Source organism: Patiria miniata, unplaced genomic scaffold, assembly GCF_015706575.1.
Source record: "Patiria miniata isolate m_02_andy unplaced genomic scaffold, ASM1570657v1 HiC_scaffold_30, whole genome shotgun sequence".
NCBI classification, from domain to species: Eukaryota; Metazoa; Echinodermata; class Asteroidea; order Valvatida; family Asterinidae; genus Patiria; species Patiria miniata.
Genome location: NW_024037070.1, coordinates 9,285,982 through 9,302,213, shown reverse-complemented (window position 1 = coordinate 9,302,213; position 16,232 = coordinate 9,285,982). Strand labels below are relative to the sequence as shown.

The window sequence follows — 16,232 nt, the reverse complement described above, 5'->3', positions numbered from 1 at the left end:
CCCAATGACTTTACATTGAGCGAGCAAATTAACTTTTAGCCAATAAGATATAAGGAAGTTTCCGCGCGCACGCACTTAAGTTTTGAATACTATGCCCCTGCATGCTGACTGCAGAGGTCGGTCATAGCATGGAGGATTCCTCCATGGTCATAGTACGGATCCCCGGCTCCCCTCCAGTGTGGTGGGTGTGCAGCAGGTGGGGGGGGGGGGGGGGGCACAGTATCAGTTTGGGGGACTTATTCTTTTATTAGAGAGGATTGGAGCTAAAGTTGACATAGGGCCTATGGCTATACTAGGCTACATACGTACAAAATAACCAGCAAAGACATCCATGTAGAAAATGCAGTTTTTTATATTTCACATCCAAAATACAAGAGAAAACATACCGCTGCAAACCATTTACAGTACTTTTTTTAAATATATATTTTTGGCATTTTTTTCCATGCTTTCAAACATCAAAAGTGCAACATAAGTGGAAAATAGAGATATATAAACTATGGCTATTGCTGTCCGCTTACTACAAAATTTTGATCGCAATACAAAAGTAACAAAGAAACATGTAATATAGAACTGCTTCTCAATAAATACATCTTAATATAAATATTTCTTTTTGAATAAATAGATTTTTCAAATCATATTGCTGTGGCAATCTATTGTGTAGCTCGCCAAATTTCCATTCCTCAAAAGTGCCCAAAATAATTTAGCAATATTTGAGAAACGCTTCCTATGAAGTAAACAAATGAAAACGTTCACAAGTTTGAGCCAAAAGAAGGAAGAAATTCAGTGAAAATGAGACCAGTATTTAAATTACCTTGATCGCCTAATACCAACTTAAAACATTTTGTGGTCGATGGTGTTACAAATGCATTAGTATACCTAATTACTAAACTCTTTTTGTTTTAAGTGTATACAGAATTTAGCATAACATGCAAAATGTAGGTGAACTATAAGCAGGGTGAAATGACCATCTCGCTAAGTTATTTTGGGCACAATTCCTTTTTTGGAGTTTCTGGTCGTTGAAAACACTTAGATCAAAACGGATCTCAGTATGAAGATGCAGATTAGGGTTTGTAGCATGAATGTAGGCAAATGGAGGGACATGGACCCGTTGCCATCATGGCCGCTGTCTGACTTGCCGCCTGGATCACTGCTTTCTCCTGGACTCCCTGCATTGTCCACTGGTCTTGTTTCCTGTAAGCAAAAACAGGAAAAAAACAGCAGCAGTTGTAAGTGGTAGAGACAAACTGAGAAAAGAGAAAAGTGATCCAAGAGAAAAGAAAATATCAGTTTTAAAACTTGGCCAGGCAGGGTCTTGATTTCTCTGAAGTTGGCAATTGCAGTATATTACTATTAGTAGTCATTTGGGAAATTACGACAGGCTACAACTTCAGGACTAAGAAAATTATTTCAAATCAAACTCAATGCACTTAGGATTTAAAAAGTGGTGTTATAAAATACGTTTATTTTAATGCTTTTTAGCTAGAATGGAATAGATTATTGTTTTGGTATTGAGACCAGGTATTTTAAAACAAACTACACAGAACATTTTGTACAACTGGACTAAAAACCAATATCATATATCAATTTTGATATCAAAATTTTTAATATCAATCAAAATCAATAATAAAAATATATTGTACCTCATTTAAGATGCGGGGGCTTGACTGCACACACTTGAAGGTTTCACTCGAATACTCCTCCCCTTCGTCGTTGCAAATGCATGCACGGTTCTTCGGGTCGTGGACGGAGTTTAACGGACAGCCTTTGAAGAGAACTGTCTGGTGTACGATAATGGGCTCATCGATCTTGTCTTCCACGTCTCGCCGGAGGATGTCTCTTTTCCGTCGGGCAGTCCGCTCCACCAGCCTGAAGACGCAAGAGATGGTATACTCCCTGGATGTGGCAGACAGAGCCTTGTTGGTGAAGATCGTGCGGTGGATTTCACTGGCATGGATGTAAGTGTGCGAATCTAGAGTCTAAGGGGAAGTAGGGAGCAATGCCATGAATAAAACAATTACCAGTGGTAAAGTATATGTTGGAGCCTTTGGTTTGATTTCAAAATTTTGTAGTTAACAGAACATGCATCTTAAAAAAAAATGACTTCAGAAAATTTGATCAGCCGTTAGATAGTAAACTGCACCTGTACATACAGATTTGACATCACTATTTGGCAATTGTAGAATGAAGTAAAAACCCTCAAATATGGCTGTGTGCATATACGCAGGTGAAATCCAAAATTGCTTTTAAAGAAATTGACTGAAGATTTGTTCTCTTACATGCCATTGACTTGCCATTGCCATTGCCATTGTTAAGCTCAAACAATTAATCATAAGGCTACCCTCTTGGTTATCAATACTTAATACATTGATTACAAATCAGAGACAAACTTCCAACTCTTCTGATTTGACCACATTCTCACTTGAGAAGAAGTGGCGATGTCATCAGCATAGAGGTCTGTGTACTGGGATGGGGTGGTGTACAAACGGTAGTAGAAATTTGGTGAGACATACGCTGTGTAGGAACTCTCTGGTGGTGCAGTCAGGCAACCCTGAAGCATGACACATAAAACGGAATTCAAATGGGGAGTCAGGTTGGCGCAGTGGTGCTTTCCTCGCCTTCCACCTCTATGGCCTGGGTTCGATTCCCGCCAAGGGACATACCTGATTCTGTGGGTTTCCCCAACGTTTTTTCGGGTTTCCCTCCCACCTCTTAAACTTTCTTCATTGTCTTCTCTCTACAGATTTCTGAGCTACAGTGCCCCGGGTCTTTTTAAGGAATTCTTGGTTTCATTGTCGGGAATAACAAAATGCAATTTGCTCTCTGCCCAAATTGTCAAAAAAGCAAGTTGCTCAGGCAAAATTGACTTTTGCAGCAAGGGTTACATTGCTAGTATCTACAAAACCCTCTCCCATGAACCACAAGTGTCAAGCATTCGTTTTGTGCAATTAGTCTGAATAGAATTTCCATTTTCAAATCACTCATGAAGTTTGTCATTAATGAAATATATTACAAGTACCCTTCTGAGTTAATTTATGCAAGTAAATTCATAAGCCAAAAGCCCTTTTCCTCACCACTGACTTTATAAGTTGGTGTTATGATAGTTTTAGTTTTGAGTTGTTTTTCTTTTTATGCAAATTACATATCAAAACCACAAAGCTTAATTGAACACAAACTTACGTCGCCCGAGTTGTATTCATTGCCGACGCACACCACGAACAGCGTCAATTCCATCTCCAGCTTGTCTCGCAGAAAAAGTGGGAAAAAATGCGTATCCACGGTAACCGGCTCAAGATGAGAAACACCAGGTTGGACGCCATCCCTGATGTCAATGGATGGGTCCGATGCATGCACTTTCTTCAAGTAAATCCTAAGAAAGTGAATTACAAAATAAACAAAAAAAATAAGAAAGTGTGCATAGTTTACACTGTGCTTCAAGGCAGGGCCAACACAAATTCTGAGCTAACCTTGTCAAAACAAAAAGTTAGGGACATGATGTATATGTCACATACACAAGCCCAAACTCCTCACTCAACTGTAAAATACACCAAAGAACTAATTTTCTGTGGAGATTATAGTTTCAGGTTCATGTCACACTTGTTTACTGAATGGCATATTTTCGCGTGATGCCAACTTTCCATTGCATCGAATAAAAATAGGAAAATTCTTATCAAACGAGCAATGCATGGAGAAGCTCCGATTTTTCTCCAAGGCCATATCCGAATCAGGTACTTCGTGGCTACGTCTTCAAGTTATTACCAATGGCATGCTATAGTGAATAGCCACAGCCACAGCTAAAAGCTGTTATTACCTGGGACTATCCTTTGTGTCATCCACAACTTCCACCGTAGTCTGCAAGGTGATCTCATGGGACACGATGGCCTCCGGAATTTCCAATCGTCGACAATTGGAGCGGTCGTTGTTGGGACAGTCATACGTGTCGAACTCGAATGTAAACTCGCCTGCAAGTGTACACCAAGATTAGCTGGACATGTATGCTTTTGTTGCATAGGATGTCCTTACTCCCAGGGAGAGAAGGTGGTATAAAGTCGGCCTCAGGTTGACCTATGATTTGCTTGCGCCGCGACAGAACCAGCCTTGGTCAAGGCGTTCGTCGATAGTGTCCGTGATGGTATCTGGCCGCTAAAAACATAAAGGCTCATTCTTTGCCGACTGATTGCATATTGTAGCCGCGTGACATTGCTGTTCGCACTTTGAACGTGTCTTGACCTATACCAGTTCCGTCGCTGCGCAAGCAAATCGCAGGTCGACCCGAGGCTTGACTTAACGGAAATAAGCAGGGGTATTAATTATTGTAAAGCACTTTACCTAAAAGCACTATATAAATATCTATTCCAATTATGATGACCCTCCTGACCTGTAGCATCAATAGGCATCCTGTTGGTTGCTCCTGTAATGTCAACCTCCAGAACCAATGTGAACACCCAACGCTGCGTACAGTAGTTCTCCCACTCTGTCAAGTTGCAGTAGGGCGCATAATTGGCGTAGAATTGACTGGGCTCATTTGCTGCCACTGTTATAAATTGAAATGAATGTTAAAATTCAGAAAAATCAATATTTCTACCAATGATATTTCAATAACATATTTCAATGACATATTTAATTAGCAGTTTTAATCAAAGGGTTACCTGTAACATTAGAAATACTAATTTTGGGCAGTTTTAGGACAATTCAACAGTGTGTGTAATTATGATGGAACAAATCCTTTAGTTACTACAATGATGTAAAACGAAATTATTCATCCAAGTTTTTGTTGTAATAGAAATTGGCTGGAAACGCCATGATGTACGTCGGACGTACGTACTCTGACAAGTTGATTTTTGGTGTAATTTTTCAGTTAAAGTAACATCTGAACTGTTGAATAGTGTTAGAAATAAACTATATTTCAATAAATACCGATAAGCTTCAAAATGATTGACATATTTTCACTTGTGGCATTTGGATTTATTAAACTTTTTTTCACTGAGGTTTATAATTCTGTGGAATTGCCTTTTTATTAAAAAAAAACCAAACCCATTGTATACAATGCAATAACACAAAAGCACAATGATACTGCAATTATATACCGTTAGGGGTGCAGGACGCTTGCGCTGCGCCAACATCGCACAATCCAGTGGGCACGTTGGGATCGAGTGTGTAGCACCACGGTTGCGTGGAGTTGTTTGGATTCCGGCAAAAGTTGTGGTCGCCAATGCCGTAATCGGCGTAGTCCTCTGGGGTAAAGGAATGGGTGTGGTGTTCTTGAGCTGACCAGCGCTGGCAGGTCTCACCAGACTCGGTGACAGAAACTGTTCCTCGGTAGTCTGTTCCATTGACGTCCGTGTGGCATTCAGTATGAGCTATTCAAATGAGATTAAAAAAGGATAACTTGATCAACCTTGGGTTTGAAACACAGAAGAATGATTTTTTTTCCTCCAGGGTTCAAGAATTTGATGAGTGCCTTGTTTTAGGAAAATCTGACCAAAGTATTGGTGATTGGAGCATCATGTATGTTTGTCCTCCATGTGTGCAAGGAAGATTTTTTTGTGGTTGCCCGAGTGGGATCAAGAATCCTCCATTGTGTAGGAAGTTACCGACCTTCTTTGATCCGGCAACATCCTGGGACAAAAACCAAGGTGAAGTTTGAAGAAAGTGGGATGGTTTAGGGGTCATTCTTAACCTACCGTCACATCCAAGCAGCTCAATTCGCATGGCTATGCCGTCAGCCCATTCCTGTGGCAAGATGCGGATCCTTCGGGCCAAAACGGGCTCGTCAAAGTAATTGGACACGATGGTCTGACTGTCAAAGTTGCCTTCAAATATCTGTGTGGTGACAATGACAGACGATTCTTCATCAAATGTGAATAGTTGAGGTACAAAAAAAGTCCATGAAAACAAACCTGCACGTTCATTGAGCACCCTTGTTTTGGGGTTTAAGATTTGTTTGTGAACTCACTTGTAAAAGTAGAGAATAAACATGGTATGTTACAACCATTAAAACTTTGAGGTGGTTGCCCAATTATTTAATTCTCCACAGACCAAAACATGACAACTTTAAAACACATGCATATCCGTTTTGAACGGAAGCACTCGCTTAAAGATGGGTGCAGTGCAAACGATATATTGATAAACAGTCTTGATCACATTCATTAGTTATTGAGTGTCATGGCCTAGCGGTTAAGAGCACTGGACGCATGCACTGGTGTATCACAGGCAACAGTGGCATGGGTTCGAGCCCGGGTCTGGACATTTTGTGTCCTTAAGCAAGGCACTTAACCATTACTGCTTCATCCTTTGGATGGGACGTAAAGCCGTAGGTCCCGCGTGTTGTGTAATGCAATGCACATAAAAGAAATAACCCATAAGAGAAGGGCTTTGCCCCAGTGTTTCTGGCCTCTTGTTAAAACTCCCCCGCTGAGTATTTAGGTTTACCAACCAAGAACCCGAGAGTCGACCATAGTTTCTGAATCTAATGTCTGATCCCTTGTCCCAAGAAGAATCTTGTACTCACGACTGGCACACCAGATCCGTTAACGAGAGTAGTCAAGCCACCAGCAGCCTCGGTGCTGTAGGACACGCTGTACCTTGTTACCCACATAACAATTGCCTCCAGAATGTAACCTTGAGTCAGTACCCCAGACACCCACTTGAGGGTAAGCAAATCCACCTGTAGCAATCAAAAAACAAGCCAAACATTTCAGGACCAGTAGACAAATAGTTTGCCATTACAAAGATGCTTTTCGGCAATTACGAATTTTCAATTTGTATTTTTTTAGTCAAACAGAAAAACTCTATTTTTGAACATTTTTAACACTCTGAAAATATTCTTTTAATTTTGGTTGCTTTTGCAACACGCCGAGACACAAAAGATGCACTAGAATTATTATCACAGGCCGCAAATAATTGTAGAACTTAAGTATAAGTAATTTTCGCAGATTTTTTGCTTGATAGCCTACCCGATTTAAAAAGTGAATAACTTTTGTGTTGCCAGAAAAATATCACTTTAAAAAACAAAATCAATTTGGGTTGAAACTCAAAAATAGGATGGGGAGAGAAGCCTTAAGGAAAAAGAGATGTCCATCCAACTAAATTTGCCACTACTATCAAAGGAAAGTGTTGACCGCATGTTTTTTCATTAGTCTAGTACCTGTATCCACTGATTGAGATTGGCATCGGCAGCCAACCAGGCACCAGCCGAGAAAGCGTCAATGGGTTGAGCATTTAGTCGCCCCTTGGAGGCGCTGTACTCCGCACTACTCAACCAGACAGATGAGGAGGTCATCTGATTGTCCGCGATGGTACCATCCTCCACACCGAGGGGCAAGTCACAACCTAGCAATTCAGAGAATTTTGTGCAACTGTCAAATTTTAAGTTTGAAGTTTACTTTGCAAGAAACTTGTGCCGGGGCAACATTCCGCGGCTCTGCTACATGTATAAAACAATCATTCACTCATGTTCATTCATGTAACTAAGACTGTTATGATGCAAAAATCTGCATAGAGAAACTAGGATATTAATAAAAAAAAAAAAAAGGAAAAGCGATAAATGGTACCTCGGGGCCAATTTCGTGGAAAACACTTGGAATAGTGAAAAAAAAAATACCAAACTAATAAAAAATGTCAGATGAAAACAAAGAAAGTGCATTTTGTAGAGTGTAATAGTTTGATAGAGTTGCAAACATCGGAAGAAAAAAATGAAAGTTAATGCATATGCAAATCACCAGCACACATACAACTTATACAGGAACCAATTTGGTAGCTCTGCGCACTAGGAAAGTTGCTTTTGTTAATCACTCTTTAGGCTTACAGTGCTAGAAAAACATCTTAGCTAATCCCGTGATAAAAATATTGATAGGTTTTAGGAATGTAACGTATATGCACAAGTTACGAATGAATCACGTCAACTACTATCATTAAATTCTTATATGGTAAGCAAATTGTCTTAAGTTATGCTGTGCAGAACCATATACATATATGCTCATAACAAAACTTTAATCACTTAATCAGAATTCAGAAAATTACCTCTGGTGGGTATCATTCTGATATGACCAATCTTGTTGTTGCCGAGGAGATCTGCAGGGTCGTAGGTCAGACTATTCACCCTGTAGACGGATATCAGGCTGCCGTTTGGGTGATTGGTCAGGGTACGAAATGCAATCTCAACCTCTGCACGCTCCCTGTGAATATGAGATTAAAATTCTTCCAATTATACAACTGCTCCAAAAATTTGATGTAGAAAACTAGTTTTCTAAGAAGCAGAAACAATTTCTCAACTTCTGACTATAAAAGGGCAGTCCATCGAGTTGGAAAGTTAGCCGAGCTGGGGGAGGGGGAAGACAACAGACAGATTTTAAAAACTACAAAAACAAATCAAACTACTTGTAGAAAATTCAAGTATTTTTGTTGGGGTGGGGGTGGTGAGGAGAATAGCAGGCTAGAGGTGTCAAACGAGGGAAAAATATACAAAATTGGCCTTGTTTTGCAAGCACCACACAACTACCGGAAAGATTTCCATATACAAAGTTCACTAATTTTCCTCTGTATTGACTAACAAGCCCCCTGATTGCAATTTCATGTCATCAAAGTCAATTTGAGCAGTGAGAAAATACAAGCATTTTCTTAGAAAACACTTAGAATTTTCAGTCCAATCTCATAGGGTTTGTACACAGGGTGTTGAGTGAACTTCGTATATGGAAATCTTTCCCAACTACCTTACCTGTCAAATCCATATTGCTCATCATCATTCAGATAGACAGGCCTCACGATGGCATACTCAAAGATAGGCCTGAGTCTCTCCGTTGAGCTAATCAAGAACCTACAAAACAATATCAATAAGAAAGGTCTGTCAATTCTAAAAACGAAACGACTGATATAGAAATGGTAAATATAGAGTTTCCTTTTGCTTTATTATGCTTTCCTGAAAAATTCATACCAAATTTTACCCAAACACCCAAAATCTGACAAAGTACAATATGTTTTTATGATCAGTAGATTAACAACAGATGAGCATAAGCTTGGGCAACTTCCATGTTGATGGTTATTTGAAAGGTTGTAAATTTAGTAAATATGTTTCTTATGAAAGCAATCTAGAGATAAGTTTTGACGACTCATTTTGACGGCAATTCATGAAAGGTAACCCACAGATTTCGCAGAAGGTCCCAAATATTCTACTCACCTTGACAGTGCAACACGCAACAGACGCCAGTATAAGATTGCATAACTCTGAACATAGGCCGGCTCCGGGTTGGAACTGGTGCCTTGGGGTCGCACGTTGGTCATGTAGAGTGTTGTGTTGAACTCAATGGTTTCAGGCGTGACCTGTTTCTGCCAGATGGTCATATCATCACTAGTCTTGCAATCAAACATGGTGTCTATCGAGCCTGCGTAGTAGGACAAAGTTGGAGGAACACAAACCAGTAATGATCAAGCATTTTACATCAGTTGAGGCAAAACCTAATTAACAATTTCCATCTCTCAATGAGAAATCCCATCATATAAGTTAATGATTGTGGTGCCCACTGCAGTATCAGAATCAAACAATCCAGCCTATGCCTGGCAAGCTCGGTGGTCGAGTGATTAAGACGTCTGCACTCAAAAGTAGGTCGTGGGCTTGAAAGGATTCATTTTCTCAACAAGATGTTTAAAAAACAAGGCTATTTGGAATTCAATTGTTTTGCAGAATTGGCTATGGTTTTAAAAAACACATCAAAATGTATCCTAACCCTAAAAATCCACAGGTATTGAAGTTGTTGGGATTGAGGAAGATTGAAGACTAGCTTCTTGATTAACAACTTCATTGATGTCCTTTCGAGTTTATGCACAGTGGCGGACCTCACATTAGTGTCACAACAATTTGAATAATCAAATTTCCTTTTCAGCAATACAATCATATGGAAGATTTTTGCCTTCATGTCGTTCAGCAAAGCCAGCTATTCCTACCATCAAACTGAAGACGGTCCTCCCTGACCTGCATGTCTCCCTTCTGGATAAGTGTCGCATTCGACTGAAAGGTGTTGAACAGCGATTTGTTCCCAGGTGGGACAGGAATAAAGCCGTCATTGTAGAAACCATTTGCAGACTGGTGTGGACAAAAAAAACAATTTAAATTTTTAATTTTTAAATTGTTTTTTAATGTCGTTTCAAAACACACCGAGTTTATATAGACACATTCAACTCGCTCTGATCATACCCATCACATAAGCTGCATTTTGAACTGGTAAAAATTTGAATATACTCACGTGATACGGTACTGTGGTAAAGACACTGGAGCAGGTCCCTGTGTGCTCTGCGACCAGTTTACCCCCATCCGTCCTCACCACAGGCTGAAGAGACTTGTTATTGCTGTGGTGAAAATCTTGGAAGTCAAGGACCCAGACCTCATCCTGGCCCTGCGTGTTCTCCAATAGAACGTCCAGGGAAACTTGACCTGTGCACACAATGCAGATCAGAAATCTAAAGTTTACTGTTTTTTTAAAACAAATTTTACCATGATTTCCTGAGGAGATGCACCCTGAATGAAAAAAGGCCAAGTTGGTGACCACCAAAATAATGAAATAATGTATTCAGGCACAAATTTCTGGTCGTGCACAAAAAATAATTATCATAAATGGTATCAGAAAGGGTTATACTCGAAAGAAAACAAGATCTCCATACATGGACATCACTAAGTTTTCCTTGCAGTGACCTATCACTAGTATCAGCCATCAGAAAGCGATAACATGTCCTAAAAGTCAAATTTAGCAGGGAACATATTGAAGCATTTATTGAGAAAACACAGAATTTTTCACACCAGTCTCATTGGTTTTGTGCACAGGGTGTCACGTGATGTCCAGGTATGGAATTCTTTCCCAGAAAACAATCATTGAAGCAGTTTTTTTTACCAGGCCCATCTTCTAACAAAATTGGAAAATGATTCCCAGACTGTCCAAATTAATCATTAATAACTCCAAATAATATAATAGTACGTACCGTTTTCAATTTCGAACTTTTCAACCCTTGCCTGCCCCATCTTTTCGAACAAGTCATCTTTTCCGTGGAGGTTCACATCACCGAATGCTGCCCTGGCGCTAGGCGTCGCCAGACCCAGCACCAACAGGCAACACAACCCGGTCACGGACATGTTCTCGGAGTCACGAAAACCCGGCCTCGAAGCGGTCCGGTCCGAGTCAATTTAGTTACCCCTAACAGACAGACTGTCCACGACTTTCATACAGATCGGAGACAGGAAGATTTGAGAATACGAGGGTAACAATCACTGAAAATCTAGTCCCGATAACATGAGGTACGGCAGACCATTGCGAGCAGCGGACTTTGGAAGAGAGCAGAAACGCACCACGCCCCACCACACCAAGTTGGAATTCGCGCACAATCTGATTCTGCCAAGCACGTGCTTTCCTATTTATTTGCCAGGGTACGACTACTTTTTGAAGGAGGGGTGTTTCCAATCACTTTAGAAGATCCATAAATTAATATGATTAAAAACCAACGTGAAATGCTGATTGGGAAAGCAAATTCGGCTCATGGTAGTTTTTTTAATTAGGATCTCAAAACTGCATGTATCGAATGAGCAAATAAATTAAAATCAAGTCAACATTATATTATACATCGTGTCGTGCCCTCTCACATGCAGTGGTAACGGCCGCATACCTTCAATAATTCTGGACCCTTTTTCTGGAATTTACGGCCGGCTCAGCCGGCTACTTATTGAAACTGTTGTTCGAATTTCCTGATATGTATACAAAAAAAGACATTCATCTAATTGAAATGCAAGAATTTCCCAGGGAGTGAAGTCATGAATTTAATCGCTAGGTATAGGGACCTCGGCTGTAATGTAACCCCTTTACAAAGGGAGAATATGTCACCACGTGCAGCATTTCGGGATTATAAGTATTTTTTTCACTTCACTCGGCCCAGTTTAATGTTATTTATCATGTTAAACAGTGTTCTTGAATTGTTCCAAATAAAAATCGATAGTTCACCGGCCTACAATGTACATTAGTTAAAACCCGGCCCCACAATATTGGCCGGCCCCGCCCCTTAGCACAAAAGCCGGCACCCCATATTGTGTTCGTTTGTCCTTAGCATGTGTTATGTACAGAGCTAGGCGAGGCTCGGCGTCTGGGAACCGCCCTGCTCTCAAATTACAATGGCGGAGACCGGGGCAGCTGTGGAGACCGAAAACACAGAGAAGAATGCCGAAGAAAACGTCGATGTACCGGCAGAAAAACCGGTCGAAGAACCGGACGCAGACACGGAAGAGAAAGTAGAGAAGGAACCCGACGCTGCAGAGTCAAAAGTGAAGGAATTGACGGATAAGGAGGGCATGAACATTAAGAATTTAGCGTGTGAGCGATGTAAGAGTATTGTTCTACGTCCCGGATTGGCAAATGCCACACAGAAAGAGGTAGGCACAGCCACTGGAGCTACATCAGCTTCATCATGGTTGACCCCTTAACCAGTTATGATATGGAAACAGATGGTTACTTTCCAATGATGCACCACAACATGGGCCCCGAAAATGTGTCTCCCATGAAATGTTTTGAAAAGTCGGGCCGGGGGGGGGGGGTGTTTGAGCCTGGGGATTAAACGGGGGATAGTAAAGTGAGGCTTATTACATTTGTGAAAACTAGGGGTTTTTTTTTTTAGGGGGAGAAAAGGGTTTTAAATTTTGGACACAACTAATGGAATTGTTCTGCTTAATATTTGTAAAACGATCTGTCATAAGTCTGTATTTTTTTTAAGTTCATAGATCTCTTTCAATCCTAATTTTATTTTTTACAGAAGTTTTTCTGCCATATTTTCTCAAAATAGGGCAGTGGCAATAGTGAGTATCCGAATGTTATAAAGGTAATAAATTGGGTCCAGTTACTCTGACTAGGCCTACCTTAGACCTGTGAATGTGGTCTAGGCCTACATGCACTTCAAGTATTTTGTTCACTGTCATATTTGTTTATTAATGTTTAATCCTTCTTTCCACAGTTTTTTCTTCCACACATGAAGGTCAAGTCGGCAAATCAAGAGCCCAATGATGGAGAAACGCTCCAAGATTTCTGGCTGGTCAAGGGCATGTACACATTTGAGAATGTCGGCTTTACAAACACCGTGCAAAACATCAAGTACCTGATATGTGCTGACTGCGAAGTGGGACCCATCGGCTGTCAAGAACTTCAGAACAAAGACAATTTTTACGTCGCGGTAGATCGTGTTATATACACATGAGAATGCTGCATGTTTTCAAAAGGTTTTTACGTCTACCAAGACTGTTTCTTTGCTTTGGCTGATGACTCTTTTTTATGTTATTCAATTTACATGTTTTTGGATGAGGCCAGACATATTTACTAGAATCAGAAATTGTTTACGCTATTCCCCTTGAAAATAAATGTATTTTTGTCTTTCATTCCAAAATATCTCGCAAAACAGAACCACAAAAGTTTAGTTTTAACTGTACATTCTACATTTCTGGAGCAAACAATTTGTAATAAGTAACTCCATGGTTGCACGCATTCAGTATTTTTTTTTTTTCTAAAATGTATCAGAGCCTGCCCTTAATAGCACATACTTGGCTTGTATGACCTTCATGGAAAAAAGTGCTTCCTGCTTACAAATTATTCATCCAACACTTTGGACAGTTTATGCAGGAACCTTCCCTATTCCTCCAAAAATATATCATTGTACAGTAAGCTTATTGTGCCCTCATTGTGTTCAACTTTGAAAGGGCATCAACCCATGCCGTGTGAAATAGTTCTGTACCTTTTCAGCCCGATAGTTTTTTTATATTAATGGTAGACTTTTTGGTAGTCAACTACATGTAAACGTATATCCATGCATGCATTTGTTTTCAGTATTGTAGTAAAGCATTCCATTTTCTACACATTAGTGTGTTTACAATCAACAAAACTATATATGGGAGTATTATATTTATGTCAATAATGAGCACTTGAGGTTGAGCAAAAGTAAAAGCAGTGCTGGATTTACCTAATAATTAATTGTGACAAAAACTGGTACATCTACTTCATGTGCCAAAAGTAGATATGTAAATGACCTCAGAAAGGCTCTGGCCTTGACCCAATTTCAAGGCTAACCAATTTCATCAGCGTAACTACGGATTATGTGCTTACAGGATTAGATGAAAATGAATTAAACTGCTGCAAACTGCTTACTGGATTGACCTGAAATATACAAATCAGCAAAATGAGAGAGCCAAACGTTTCGGTCTTAAGCAAGACCTTGCTCAAAGTCGGGTTTAGCACAGAATTGTTTTGCTAGCCTTTTTGGCACAAAATGGTGATCTGTGATTAGGCCACAAAAAAAAATAGTTCTGCTTCCGACTACATGGATTTGCAAAAAGGGTAGGTAGGTAGGGATTTTTTTTTTTTTTGCAAATTTTTTTTGTGTACGATCACAGGAGGCTTCTGCGTGTAGACAAGGGTAAAAGGTAGAAATTGATGGTTTTGGGTGTTGTTTTCTCATTTTTCCAATAAAAAAATTAGGGTAGGGGCTGTCAGAATAGGACCACCGGAAGCAGAACTACATTTGTATTTTTGTTTGGCCTTAGCAGAGCCATGAAATTAGGCCCTGTTGCTGGTAAATACATGTAATGTGGTTTTTACTCTTTTTTTACTCCATTGAGGTAAACCGTCTCTGCAGATGTGTGGAAGACACTTTGAAGTCGGCACAACTATTATCATGTCATGAATATTTAGTCGGTCCTGTTATAGCTGAATAGCAAGTAAATCATTCATTGTAATTAAAATCTCCATTCAGGCTCGTACAGTGTACATTTGTATACGGTTTGTTTTATTCAGTATTTCTTGAATCTTTGAATGGTCAGTGAGTACTGAAATGAATAATCCTTGATATTTAAAAACATTTACTGTACTGGTCATGATCAATGCTTACGATTATGAAACTTCTGATTTCTGATAAATTAAAAATAAACATTAAAAACAAAATTCAATTCAGTTAAAATAATGTGAATTAAATACAGGAATGCATATGCAACCACTAGCCCATCTTTGGTGGGTGATGGGCACATAACTGCAAAATTTAATATGAGCTAGATAACAGATTCATGTATAAATGAAAAATATACTTTTGTTTTGTTTTAAGTTGTTCAAAACAGGGAAATAACAAGGTGTACTTATAACTGTTCGCTTTTACAATGTTACCAATATTTCTTTTAATACATGTATCATGTGCACAACCATGCCATATTTGCAAAGACTGAACTTTTACTAAAAAACGGATAGAAACAAAACAGCAACAGTTTTAATGAATATCATACTCTCTACAAGCAATGATTACATGCAGTGAACAACACAGTTGCAGCGCACTTTATGTGTGCATATAATATAAAATATAAATATAAATAAATAATTGAATACGAAATTTGTGAAGCACAAAGCAACAAGTATATGTGATGTATTCATTTGAAGTAAAAAAAAAAGTGGGCACAAACCGTAATATGGTAAAAATGTCTAATATGACTACTAAAAAATGAAAATAAATTGTACTGAAAATTGCGAAACTTAAGGGGCCCTTTTCTCTAGTTTTCATGAATACCGGTACATTATGAAACAATCCCAACTTGGAAATTGATATTATTGATGATATAATATCCAATTGCAATAACAGAAATGGCATTGTAAAGAAACTAGACGTTTTTTTCAGAATTTAACTCACCCCTGCCCAGTACTGTCTCACTTGCAAGAATACTACATTTTATCATGTACCTTTGGAAGTAAATTTATACAAGTTTTCTAAATCGTTCAAAACAACACTGATAGAAACTTGCATATTTGAAAATGTTGGGAGACCAAAAACAGTGTCACTTTGACTACTGCTTAGTCATCATACAAATGATGTAACAGTTATAAAAGAGTACATCTCTACATGCTCTTTAATGTCAACAAGCTCTTTAATGTCAACTCTGTAAAAATGGTGTTTTTCCGTGAAAATCATTATTTCTTAATCGTTAGGAACTATGGAAGTCCACTCTTTGAACATAATTAATAATCCATTAGTTATCAAGGTGGGTTTAGCGCTGCATAGACATGTACACACATTTGTGGAATACATCTGTTGAATGGGTAAGTTGATCATCAACAGGCACAATATTTGTCACATGGAATAGAAATGTACATGACGCGAGGTGATTATCAACGTTATAAGTGGCATGGATGCAGTTCATCAAAAAATCAAATGAATACAAACAATCACCACTAAGATGAAATAAT

The 16,232-nt window shown here is 39.2% G+C and overlaps 2 protein-coding genes across 2 annotated transcripts; one reads left to right on the top strand and one right to left on the bottom strand.

Moving 5' to 3' along the window:
• Window positions 1–334: 334 nt before the first annotated feature.
• On the bottom strand, window positions 335–11,381 carry LOC119739291. The gene is made up of 16 exons (XM_038214169.1): window positions 10,966–11,381; window positions 10,236–10,423; window positions 9,937–10,075; window positions 9,173–9,377; window positions 8,714–8,812; window positions 8,020–8,174; window positions 7,145–7,329; window positions 6,509–6,664; window positions 5,682–5,820; window positions 5,085–5,357; window positions 4,376–4,531; window positions 3,809–3,959; window positions 3,178–3,367; window positions 2,420–2,548; window positions 1,641–1,976; window positions 335–1,191 (listed from the first exon to the last, which is right to left on the bottom strand). Exons 1-16 carry the CDS (start codon window positions 11,114–11,116, stop codon window positions 1,027–1,029), a joined length of 2,817 nt encoding a protein of 938 aa, XP_038070097.1. The 5' UTR covers window positions 11,117–11,381; the 3' UTR covers window positions 335–1,026.
• Window positions 11,382–11,906: 525 nt separating this feature from the next.
• On the top strand, window positions 11,907–14,924 carry LOC119739295 (guanine nucleotide exchange factor MSS4-like). Its single transcript, XM_038214174.1, has 2 exons — window positions 11,907–12,400; window positions 12,976–14,924. Exons 1-2 carry the CDS (start codon window positions 12,143–12,145, stop codon window positions 13,213–13,215), a joined length of 498 nt encoding a protein of 165 aa, XP_038070102.1. The 5' UTR covers window positions 11,907–12,142; the 3' UTR covers window positions 13,216–14,924.
• The last annotated feature ends 1,308 nt before the right edge of the window (window positions 14,925–16,232 follow it).

Excerpts from the sequence above, each read along its gene's own strand:
- LOC119739295 (XM_038214174.1), top strand. The coding sequence starts at position 12,143 with ATGGCGGAGACCGGGGCAGCTGTGGAGACCGAAAACACAGAGAAGAAT. Across the intron at positions 12,401-12,975 it reads CAAATGCCACACAGAAAGAG|TTTTTTCTTCCACACATGAA; the intron begins GTAGGCACAGCC and ends TTCTTTCCACAG.
- LOC119739291 (XM_038214169.1), bottom strand. The coding sequence starts at position 11,116 with ATGTCCGTGACCGGGTTGTGTTGCCTGTTGGTGCTGGGTCTGGCGACG. Across the intron at positions 4,532-5,084 it reads AGCGTCCTGCACCCCTAACG|TGGCAGCAAATGAGCCCAGT; the intron begins GTATATAATTGC and ends AATTTATAACAG. Across the intron at positions 2,549-3,177 it reads ATGAATACAACTCGGGCGAC|GGTTGCCTGACTGCACCACC; the intron begins GTAAGTTTGTGT and ends GTCATGCTTCAG.